Here is a 12,238-nt window from a genome sequence, read left to right on the forward strand (position 1 = left end):
GGAGGGAATTATTCTCCCCCATTGTGCAACAGCCTCTATTTTGTTGTATAGCCCTAGGAAAACAAAAGACTTTTCTACTGTGTCATGAATGCAGCATTTTGACTGATCAACAACGATGACAAAAGAGCAAAAAGTTAAAGTCTGAAAACCTTTGCCATGATGAAGAGGTGCACAGCTTCTTAGAAAGGAGTTCATGTGAGCAACTCTTGTAAGCTGGGCCCAGCAGGACTATGATGCTAGCGAGTTGTCAAAGCAGCATCCTCCATTTTTATTACCCTCAAGTGCTGAGTTCCTAGCAAGACTTCAAAGTTCCCCTTTTTGTATCTTATGTTACAAAGAAATAAAAGTAGTAACCCCCTCCTATTGTTTTCATATAAAGCTGTTGAGTGAAACATGGCTAACTTATCAGAAAAGCCCAAAGATGCTGATGTGAGGGAACATGCAGACTCATTCAGATTTGAATCAGAGTGTTGGACAGGTGCCGTTGAAATTAACATTTCTGTACTTATTTTCAGACTGGATATTTCCGTCTGCCTCAGGGGGACTACTTCATTGAGCCTGTCAAAAAGCATCCACTAGAAGAGGGAATACCATACCCACACATAATCTACAGGGCAAATATCCTTCAAAATGCTTTAAGGCAACGGCGGGAGAGCACAACAGACAAGGAACAAGCTTGTGGATTGAATGGTATGACTTTTGTTGGAGCTTTTTGCTTGTTGGTTGCTGAATTTTTTTTTAACCCAACATTTCCGTTCCAAATATTTACACCCTTCTTTTCCAACTGACAGCTTTCTATAAATATAGAAGTCACGAATTAGTAGTACGGTGCATTAGCAGCTCCATAAGAACAGTTTTGTGGCTTACTGTGTGTGATTTTCAGGGTTTCCTGTATGTATTTTAACCTTAGTGTAATTTCAATTTTATATTTCATTAGAGATGAAGCTTGTGAGTATCCATCTGATCCATTCTATGCAGAGCCCTGCAGCCCTTTGCCAGTCACACCAGGCAGCACTCAAATAGGTCCAGATGCTTGGGGCCAGATCTTCAACTGGTGTAAATCAATGGAGCCCTGCTGACTTCAGTGGAGCTGTGTACACTTACACTGGCTGAGGATCTGTCCCTCTGGCTTTAATGAGACTAACTTTCCATTCACACTGTCAGAAAAACTAAACAGAATCTTACCATGCCATGGGGGGGAGGGATAGTTTAGTGGTTTGAGCATTGGCCTGCTAAACCCAGCGTTGAGAGTTCAATCCTTGAGGGGGGGCTACCTAGGGATCTGGGGCAAAATCAGTACTTGGTCCTGCTAGTGAAGGCAGGGGGCTGGACTTGATGACCTTTCAAGGTCCCTTCCAGTTCTAGGAGATAGGATATCTCCATTTAAAAAAAAAATGTTTTAGTTATATCAGTTCTGGGTATCATCTCTGTGGTTGAGTATCAATATTTCAGATTTCCATATGACTGTTGTTGGAATATCTAAAGCCCTGCACCTGGCTGTATTAAAGTGCCTCTAGTGCATTGTCCTGTTCAAAGAGGTAACAATTTTTGAGGTCTTGTTTGTGATAATACAAGTTATGTGAGGAGCTACCTAGATAATCTAAATGTTATTTCACGGGTGTGACTCTTTGGAGTACGATTCTTGTTGTTGGTTGGAAGACCCTGGAATAAAGGAACATATCTGTAGGGTGCTCTTGCTCTCCCCTAATTACAGTATTTAATATGTTGCTGATTAGGATGCTGTCTGTCCTACTTTCACCACCTGCATTTGTTCCTTGCCACTTGGAAAATTTTAAATCTAGCCTGGACAAAACATTAGTAAACATACTATGGGAAAAAATCCTTCATTGGAAGGAAGTCTAACTAGAGGACCGTATCTAGCTTAATCATAAATTTCTAGAAATGAAGTTGCAGTGTATTTAGCTTGAGAATATGTTTAAAATTACTGTGGTTAAAAAGGCTAATTCTTTTCCAGGGCTGAAAATGGATTGATAATTGGACTCCTGTCTTTCTGAGCCATGACTGCTGCTGACGTTTTAATTATAAGTACTACTAATTGTGGAGCAAAAGTAGCAGACAGTCTCTCCCTCTTCTCTCAGCCCCCACACATGCCTCTACAGCTATAAACCTTGAGTAATATTTGCTATTTGCTGACATGAGCAATCAGTCAATGGGAGCTGTGCCTGAATATATAAAATGCTCTATATTGCTAAGTACTCCGAAAAATCAGGTTCCTTGGCATCTCAAGTTGGGCATCCGAAATTAGTGGCTACTTTGGACCTTAATCTCTCTGCTCCTCAGCTGCCCAAATGTATTATGGGGATAGTATCTCCTTGTCTCATACCAGTTTTTTGAAGGTTAATTAATGTTTGTGAAGCACTTGGATAGTATAGGGATGAGCACCATAGAAAAGCCCTGGAGGCAATTTAATAATTCTGTCTTCAGAGCAGGGTTTGAATAGTGTGAAGTAACTATAGCCTAGGGCTATCCATGGAACAATGAGAAGAAAACGAAATATTGAATAGCTCTCGTTAAGTGAGCACTGTTCATTCTGTGCACTGAATGAGGCAGGGTCCTGTGTAAAAAAAATAGAATGTAATCATGTTATTAAAGACTGTCTCAGAATGGATACACAGAAGGGGACCAAATTAGGGCTGCACTGACAACCTTAATTCTTGCATTTACTAACTTTTGAGTGCTTGACTTTACAACCTTAATTTCTTTTAAGATAGTTTTTTGTGTGTAACATTAAGTAAAGCATAGTCTTAAAGAGACTATAGAATACCGCTGAAAATCTTTTTTCTACCATTCCTCCCTTCCCAGTCGCCTTCCATGTTGGCTAATTTCACATCAAAATAAGATTTAAGACTTGCATGCTGAGTTCACTATATTATAGCACCAGGAGCCGGAAGCCACCTACATCTTTTTTTCTTCTATTCTAAGTGATGGAATGTACAGAGGGGGTGTATTTTGTTTATCTTACTCTGTCAAAAACTCTTCTTCAAGCTAATTAAACCTTAGGTTGGACTTGAGCCATTTCTACTGCAGAGAGGGAAAAAATAATTCCTCCACTAAGCTTCCCAATCTCCTCTATCTCAGATTCTGAACTTACTCATTGTGAGGACTCACTAGCACCAACTGTTTCTTTCTAACTGACTGTAGAAATGGAAGCTGCTTTTTCTACCTGTGGTCAGGGGTGGTGGAACAATTTGTACAGTGGTGGGTGCTGAGAGCCATTGAACCAAACTGTAAACCCTGTAAATAATGGAAACCACTTCAATCCAGGGCTTAGTTCCAGCACCTATGGGGTGGTTTGGCCGAGTAAGGTTTTCTTACATTGGCAGATTGCTCAACAGGTGCACACTTTTTTCAAAGAGCATGAGTTAGTTTGCGGTGAACGTGAAGTCTCTCTCAAGAGGAAATGTAATATTTATCATCTTTTAGAGACAGAGAGCAGTTACTGTAGAAGCCCACATGTAGGGCCTGATCTAACTCCTATGGGAGTCTATAGATATCTTTCCACTGATGGCAATGGGAGTTGGTTCAGTCCCCTACAACACTAATATTTCAGTATGTCCAGTAGTCTCTCTATAGAAGAGGACTTTCTGCTTGTCTGGACAGATTTGGCAAAGAAATAATCATGGAGATGCTTGTTTGTGGGAAGAAATATTTAATGCTGAACCATTTTAAACTGGGCTAACTTTACTGTAGTAAGTCTCAGGAACAATACATTTCTAGAAAATCTTTTTGTGTGTTAAAAAGTCATAAATTTCTAGGAGACTTTAAAAAAAAAAAAAACCCTCTCGGAAACAGTTCAAACTACCTATGGTGATTTTTTAGAATAATTAACATGGAAATATTTTGGGATAATATCAGACCTGGATTTAAAAAATAAAAGAATTGGGTTTCCTGGTTGTGATGGATTAGTGTATGCCTCTATCCATGACTATGTCTACATTTGGGTGTTGTGTAGAGTACAGACGCTGCACACCCGGCTAACACGGGTATAAATAGCAGTGTAGATAGTGAGATGCGGCTTAGGTAAGTAGAGTAAGTCAAAGGCCCTACACGGCTGGCTGAACCCCCATGGTATATCCCCTTCATGGGCTCTCTACATGCCCAAGCAGTGCCTTTCATGTCTACACTGGTATTTTTAGCAGCATAGTGTCCCACTGCCTCCCCAGTGCCGGAGCCTTTCACTGTCGCATGTAGGTACACGTGTAGTGCCTGTGCTCTACACGCCACCCCAAGTGTAGTCATAACCTATGTCAAACTACACACTCCTGTTTGTTTTGGGAACACCCTTTTGATAATAACAGTGTGACTTCACTGTTGTCTCTTCACCTCCATCCTGGACTGGGAATCCAAGAGGCATTACCAGAGGGTGAAAAATGCAGAACAATCGAGGGCTGTTAACCTGCAGGATCTTCTGTTCAAATGGAAGCTCTCTTCCACAGTGAGTTAGTTATACCCCAGAGAAACCTGTTCTCCCAGATGGCCTTGTAATCAAACAGTAGATCACTTGATGAGGGACTTGAAGTCACTGGGGTCGGGGTAGGGGTCACCTGACAAAAAGGACTAGAACTTGGTAAAATGCTCTTTCATCATCCATTTTAGAGAGAGGCAGAGAGGGAAGCAGACCAGAACCAGAAGACAAGGCTAAGCAGGAGAGGAGAATCCTGGGCTCCCTGAACAGACACTAACCAAATCCCAAGGGCCTCTTGGAATGTTAAGGAAACAACAACAATACACTTAGACAGCAAAGGTCAGAGGCACTGAATGTATGGCTGTATTCCAGGTGTCTACGAGCGCCACAGGATTATTACTGATCTGGTGCAGTCAGGTTAATCACGAGTGACCATGTAACAGCTGCCAGGCCATGATGGGTCAGTGAGCCCTTCTGACCTCAAATCTGATCTTCAGAGCACAATGTTCAGGGACTTTGTTTCCAAGGCGGGCAATGTGACCAAAAAGAGCCAGCCAGTGGTGGCCAATGATGACATCATTCCTCTTGAAGCCTGTTCTCAATGACACCTCCTTATGACTGATAAAGTCAAGCCATCGCATCCCCAGTAGTCACCTCTGGCAGTGCATACGAAGTGCCTCAAGCCTCCTGATGTTTGTTTAAGCAATGTCCATGTTTCAGATCCATATGAAAGAATCGGTGGTACCCAGGTTTGATAAATCTGTACTTTTGTATATAGTTTCATCTTCTTTTGGCTCCAGAGGATGGTGAGGTAAGGATTTGCGTGCAGGTTTTTGTTGTTTTTGTAGATTTGTACATCTCTTGTGCTCTCTCTGTATAAAGTGTGTGTGAATTTAGAAATTCTCTTTTGTGAATTGTTTACTGACACTGTCTGTGTTCCCCAAGAGGAAAGCAGTAAGCTAGAGAGTCCACAGCGTCAGTGGAACTCTGAAAATGTGCAGTAGCTACTGGGGAGGCTTGGGAGAGCTGGCACTAGTTTCAAGACCTAGGCAATTGGATTGCAGGTCCCCACTGCCAAGCGGAGTTTCAGACACAGAGTCTGCAGCTAGAGAGCGTGCCTGGTGGTCCACAGCCAGAGAGACAGTGCCTAAACTCTGCCCAACCCTTGCAGGCCATGAGCACATGCCTGGGACACAAGGCTTGTGTCCAGTACAGCAGCCTGGTGGATGTCCTGCAGGGGGAGCTCATCCAGGACTGTCACATTGGTACTCGGTGCTGCTCGGTCCATTGCAAAGAGTAGCAGTTGAGTTAAGTGCAAAAGGACCATTGTGACAATCCACCATCTCTTTATCTTAGGTAATTTTATGACCCCCTGTAGTGGGGCACCTTCCCCACTCCTGGAGAACAGGGGAAAAGCAATCAAGCAAGGCTGATTGGGGAAGCAGCCACAGCTGGGGCCACGCCCAATCAGGGTCCAGCTGGCCCTGATAAGAGGGCTGGGGGCTAGGAGCTGAGGAGTCTCTCTCTAGCTGTGGAGAGAGAAGGACCTGGCTGCCTGGGAGCTTAGGGTACTGGGAGTAGAGCAGGGCTGGGGAAAGGCAAGAGGAGCTAGGGAGCTCCAGCCTGGCAAATCCCCAGTCTGCAGGTCTTGCTAAAGGCCAAAGCTGGTACAGGGGTTGCAGAGGTGCAGCCTGGACTTAGGCAAAGGCAGCTGGTTGGACTCCCTTGCCAATGATGAGTGGCTTTTACAGACTGCAGTCTGCCCCAGTGAGCGGGGGCTAGATGACTGTCAGTAGCCACTGAGGCAAGGTGGGGTTAGAGGGTTGGGGGTTCCCCTGGCAGGGGAGACCCGGAGTGTGGGGGTACTGCTGGGGCAGAACCCTGAGGAAAATGGCACCAGGGTCCAGGAGGGACACAGGGCCTGAGGCAGGTGAGACATCAACTGGCAGAGGGCGCTCCGGAGCTGGAAAAGAGCTAATTCCCAGGACAACCAGCAGGAGGCGCCACGCCGGTGAGTCTTCGCTTCGCTACTCCCCTATTACTGTAATGCCTGAGCACTGCACAGTCTTTTTGAATGTGTCTGTCTTTACAACACAGCTGTGAAAGTAGGGACAGTGGCATCTCCTCCTAATTCCCTGTGTGCTGAGGTGCAGGACTTCACTACAGAGCACGGGTCTGTGGCACACACAGGGTTTCCCTCCACTCTCCTTACAATGGATTTGCCTCCCAGAATGGATATATTGGGAAGGATGGTTGAACGATCAATGAGTGTCGTGACTCCCTACTTACGTTCTATGCACTAGAAAAATGCTGCAATCTCTTATACATTGGCATCAATCTCATTCCTGTGTTCTGGCAATAGTGGTATAAACTAACTTACGGTTTGCAACATCCTCAGTATTTTCGCATACTCTGGCAAAACCCAGTATGCTGCTAGAAATGAAGACTGTGATAGCATTATGCAAATTAGAAATTTGAGCATGTGATGTACATTTTCATTACTGCTGCTTCTTTGGAAATTGGGAGCTGACTCATTTTTAATAGCTCCGTGCTATTCCTGAAAACTGCATTATGATTGCTATATTGTACTCTTGTACACGGCAAGTGGCTCTATCATCTCAAACTTGAATGAGAAATGACAAATATGACAAATGAAGTGGCCTAAAAATATGAATAAAATTGTTTTCATCATTTGCACTTGCAAGTAAGCCTGGCAGGAAAATGGCAAAAAAAGAATCGTGTTTATGGTAGTTGCCCTTACAAACTTTCCAGTAGCCCGACGTAACTAACTAACTGGTGAGATTGGCACTGTCCTTCGGCAGAGTAAATGATTTTGCTGGGACTCTGGTCTTGTGTTGTCCTCACATCCATTACTTCTGTTTACTGTAGCTTGGATGCTGCTGCTGTTAAATATACATCCTTCAAAATGAATTATTAATTATTTGCATTACTATAGGACCTAGGGGCCCTTGTCACGCAGCAGGAGCCCATTTTGCTAGATGCTGTGCGCTGAACGTTCTGAAATTCTCTGAACAAAAATCAAATGTTGCTGTATAAGAGTCACCTTCCTGCTCAGCACCATGGAGATGACAGATCTGGGAAAGACTTCTGGATTCTTGCTCCTTGGGTGACCGGGACTGGTAGCATAGTGGAATTGCTGTGAAAGTAGCTGGAGGCTTGTGTGGCTCAGTATCTGTTGTACTAAGTCTACTACTCAGACTATGTCTACACTGCAATTAAACATCTGCGGCTGATCAGGGTTCGCCGGGCTCCAGCTACAGGGCTGTGTAGGCATTTGGGCTTGGGCTGGAGCCTGGGATCTGGGATACTACAATGGAGGAGACTCCCAGAGCCCATGCTCCAGCCCAAGCCTGAATGTCTACACTGCAGTTAGCCCTGTAATCTGAGCTCCATGAACTCGAGTCACCTGACACAGGCCCGCCCAGGTGTTTAATTGCAGTGTAGACATACTCTCAGTGACTGCAGAAACCTGCTGTATTTTAGAGGTAGGGCAAAAGGACTTAGGATGCTAAAACTGACAACTCTGTCCAGAGGAACTTCATGGAAGCAAAAATCATCTTGTCCTATGCCCTCATTTTGCCATTGAAATCACTGATTGAAGAACTGCAAACATTTCGGAGTTTGGGGTTAGTTTGGATAAGCATCTAAAACAGATGCTTATTCAGAAAGATCCACCTCTTGTCTGCATATGTAGGTCAGAAACTTCTGAAGAAGAAACTCTCTTACAAGATCTTAGATATTTGTGTCTGTTCCTGGAAGCACTTGTGGGAATAATGGCAAGGAGTGGAGAGAGTTCCTTTTGGAATGCTGGCTTGGGAGCTGCCATGCCTGACTGCAGTGGGGGTGGTGGGCACACTGGTTAGAGCTTGTGCCCAGACAGAGCAACATCTTGTGCAGAAAGCAACTTCAAAAAAAAAAAAAGGCTCAGGTGCTCACTTCACAGAATAACTGTTATAGCCTGGGATAAAAAGCCCTCAAAATGCAGCAGTTAAATGACCTTTGCACTTCCTACAGGATAACTCTGAGTGTAAGATTTTACTGAATAATGGGGATTCTTTTTGAAGATTAACTTGTTACCATCAGAAGACTCTCCTTAAACGTATGGCATACATTGTTTGTTGTGGCTTTTGATAGTGCAGTTATTTGTTTAACTCCTTGGAAATGAAAGAAACCAGGTCACTCATTTATTCTCAAAGGATGGCCTGTCTTTTTTGGAAGAATATTAGAGGCTTAGCCAATATAAACAGTCTGGCTGGCCAGCAGCAATCTGCTGCATACTATATAACTAGCTTATCTGCTAAAGGAATTGCACTGACATGTTTCCAGCACTTGTATATTCCGTATTTAACCATATCAAATCCTGGTCAGTCCCATTTTTTCTTTAGCTTCTCCAAAACACCAAGCCCATTCTTTCTTAGGACAAACTCCCAATAGAAAAGCTCAGGTATACAAATTGCATTGCAGGGACTAAGTGAGATGTGATAAATGTCGAGCAGGGGTAGGCAACCTATGGCATTCACTGCCCGGGTCCTGGCCACCGGTCCGGGGGGCTCTGCATTTTAATTTAATTTTAAATGAAACTTCTTAAACATTTTAAAAACCTTATTTACTTTAAATACAACAATAGTTTAGTTATATATTATAGACTTATAGAAAGAGATCTTCTAAAAACATTAAAATGTATTACTGGCACGCAAAACCTTAAATTAGAGTGAATATATGAAGACTCGGCACAGCACTTCTGAAAGGTTCCCGACCCCTGATGTAGAGGAAGGAGCATCTTTCTCCCTGGTACTTTGCTTTATGTGAGAGCTCTTTAATACACCGTAGAAGAGGTATTATATATTTGCCATACACAGAGAGTAAATGGGTATGGTCAGTCAGAATGACTTTTATTTTAAAGTAAGAACAACAGGGTGCACGCACACAAAACTTCCATGAGCGCACACAGCCTCTCTTTGAAACAGTTTGCTCTGAAATGAACATAAAATGAGTGTTTGTCTCTGCAGACTGCAGAACCCTTAGAGATTTACAGATGCAGTACACAGAAAACAATGGCATAGCAGCTGAATTGTGCTGGCAGAGTTGGATCAAGTAATCATTTTTCACTGCTTGATGTGAACACAACTCTATTTTTGTTTTCAGAGGTTTGGTTAAAAATGTGTAGCATTGGGTCCTGCAAATTTCAGGAAGTTTAAGTTTTTTATAACAGAAATGTTGTGTGGAAGGAATTTTATCACTACTTTGCATCCATCAAGTATAGAACCCTGTTGTACATTTTGCTTGTCTCCTGCACTTCTCTTCAAGCAACTTCCCCCTCCCCAAAACCTAAAGAAATCCTTTTCTATTTGTATAATTTCTGGATCTCATTCTTGGGAGTTAAAGCACTGCAAGTAATGCTGACATGTTAGTCCCAGTTACAGCTGGGTGGGAAATGGTTTTCATCCACCAATTATTTTAAGAGTTAAAAATTTGTTTCCGTGTTGAATCAGTTTTGAAATTTTTAAATTATTCTCTTTCATCCTGGAGCAGACACAGGGAGCAGTACAGCATCACCATTCAGTCCTGTCCATGGCTTTTTCCTCCATTAAGCCCAGCCTAGTCCTATCCCTGTGTACAATGTCCCACCATCTAGTCGGTGGTCGGCCTCTAGATTGGATTGACCTTGGTTGTGTTTGCATTATTTTCTTTCGCATCCTAACATTCATTTGTCTTCTGCAGTTTCCCCGCCATCATAATAGATTTGATTGTAGCCAATCCCATACCTAGATTTCACATCCTACTCTCCTTCTAAATTCTTCATTTGCCATAAAAACATTTCACTGTACCCTGACATCTTTCAAAGAACTCTCATCTCTACAGCCTCCAGTCTTCTGATGTTTGTTTCATTTAATGCAGCTCCTTTCAGACCATAAAGTAATACTGTTAGTACACGGGTTTGATAAACTCTCACTTTGGTACCAGATGTAATGTCTTTATCAATCTATACATTTGTCATTTCTGTGCAGCACGTGTTGCTAAAGCACATCTCCTTTTAACCTCATCCTCATCGACACTTATCAAACTTCCTAGGTACATTTAAAATTCTGCTTGTTCCCTGCCTCTGCATTTCAACACTTTATCTATTGTTCCCTTTCCAAGATGCAACCACTTTGTTATTTTGGCATTTATTGTAAGTCCAAGTTGACTACACCAATTTTCAAAGGTCGCAAAAAGAATCATCATGAATTCAAACATGTCTGCCAGTTATACAATGTCATCTACATAAGCTAGGAGTTTAACTCTAGATGATTCAATGTTATATACTCCAACTCATCTAACATTCTTAATGTCCAGTTTAAGAATATGATGAAAGAGAAGGTGAGGCCATGCCCTCTTGTCTTGCACCAAACCTTGACTTCAACAAGTTGCTTAATTTCTCACCAATTCTTTTATAGCATTGCAGAAGGCTTTGTAAATAGCTTTAATCTTTAAATCCCCGTTCTCACTTTTTCCCCACTGACAGTCAGAGTGTGAAAACCTAATCAATGCAACTTTGGCCTGGTCTGGTCTGTACTGTTCTTCTACTGCTTCCTCTAAAACTGGCCTTAATCTGTTGACAGTTAGGCCTGGTCTACACTATGACTTTAATTCGGATTTAGCAACGTTAAATCGAATTAACCCCGCACCCGTCCACACAACGAAGCCATTTATTTCAAAATAAAGGGCTCTTAAAATCTATTTCTGTACTCCACCCCGACGAGCGGAGTAGCGCCAAAATCAATTATTGTCATTTTGAATTAGGATGAGTGTGGTCGCAATTCGATGGTATTGGCCTCCGGGAGCTATCCCACAGTGCACCATTGTGACCGCTCTGGACAGCAATCTGAACTCGGATGCACTGGCCAGGTAGACAGGATAAGCCCCGCAAACATTTGAATTTTATTTCCTGTTTGCCCAGCGTGGAGAGCACAGGTGACCACAGAGAGCTCATCAGCACAGGTAACCATGCAGGCCGATAATTGAAAAAGAGCACCACCATGGACCGTACGGGAAGTACTGGATCTGATCACTATATGGGGAGAGGATTCAGTGCTAGCAGAACTTCGTTCTAAAAGACGAAATGCCAAAACTTTTGAAAAAATCTCCAAGGGCATGATGGAGAGAGGCCACAATAGGGACTCAGATCAGTGCCGCGTGAAGGTCAAGGAGCTTAGACAAGCCTATCAAAAAACAAAGGAGGCAAACGGTCGCTCCAGGTCAGAGCCTCGGACATGCCGCTACTACGCCGAGCTGCATGCAGTTCTAGGGGGGGGGCTGCCACCACTACCCCACCTCTGACCGTGGATTCCGAGGCGGGGATAATCTAATCAGCTACACCTGAGGATTCTGCAGACGGGGAAGAGGAGGAGGAGGAGGAGGAGGACGAGCTTGCGGAGAGCACCCAGCACTCTGTTCTCCCCAACAGCCAGGATCTTTTTCTCAGCCTGACTGAAGTACCCTCCCAAGCCAGTATCCAAAACCATGACCCCATGGAAGGGACCTCAGGTGAGTTTACCTTTTAAAATATAAAACTTATTTTAAAAGCAAGTGTTTTTTAATGATTACTTTGCCCTGAGAACTTGGGATGCATTCGCGGCCAGTACATCTACTGGAAAAGTCTGTTAACGTGTCTGGGGATGGAGCGGAAATCCTCCTGGGACATCTCCATGAAGCTCTCCTGGAGGTACTCCAAAAGCCTTGCCACAAGGTTTCTGGGCAGTGCAGCCTTATTCCATCCTCCATGGTAGGACACTTGCCCACGCCATGCTT

At 43.4% G+C, this 12,238-nt stretch overlaps 1 protein-coding gene across 2 annotated transcripts in view; it reads left to right on the forward strand.

Moving 5' to 3' along the window:
* The window catches only part of ADAMTS12 (ADAM metallopeptidase with thrombospondin type 1 motif 12), a 284,930-nt gene that overhangs the window by 91,734 nt on the left and 180,958 nt on the right, over positions 1–12,238 (forward strand). For both annotated transcript variants that reach the window (XM_054033253.1, XM_054033254.1), the window contains exon 3: positions 516–690. In XM_054033253.1, the coding sequence (XP_053889228.1) occupies positions 516–690 (175 nt within the window). The remainder of the gene's footprint in view (positions 1–515; positions 691–12,238) is intronic.

The sequence above is a fragment of the Malaclemys terrapin genome, chromosome 6 (genome assembly GCF_027887155.1).
Source record: "Malaclemys terrapin pileata isolate rMalTer1 chromosome 6, rMalTer1.hap1, whole genome shotgun sequence".
Lineage (NCBI taxonomy): Eukaryota > Metazoa > Chordata > Testudines > Emydidae > Malaclemys > Malaclemys terrapin.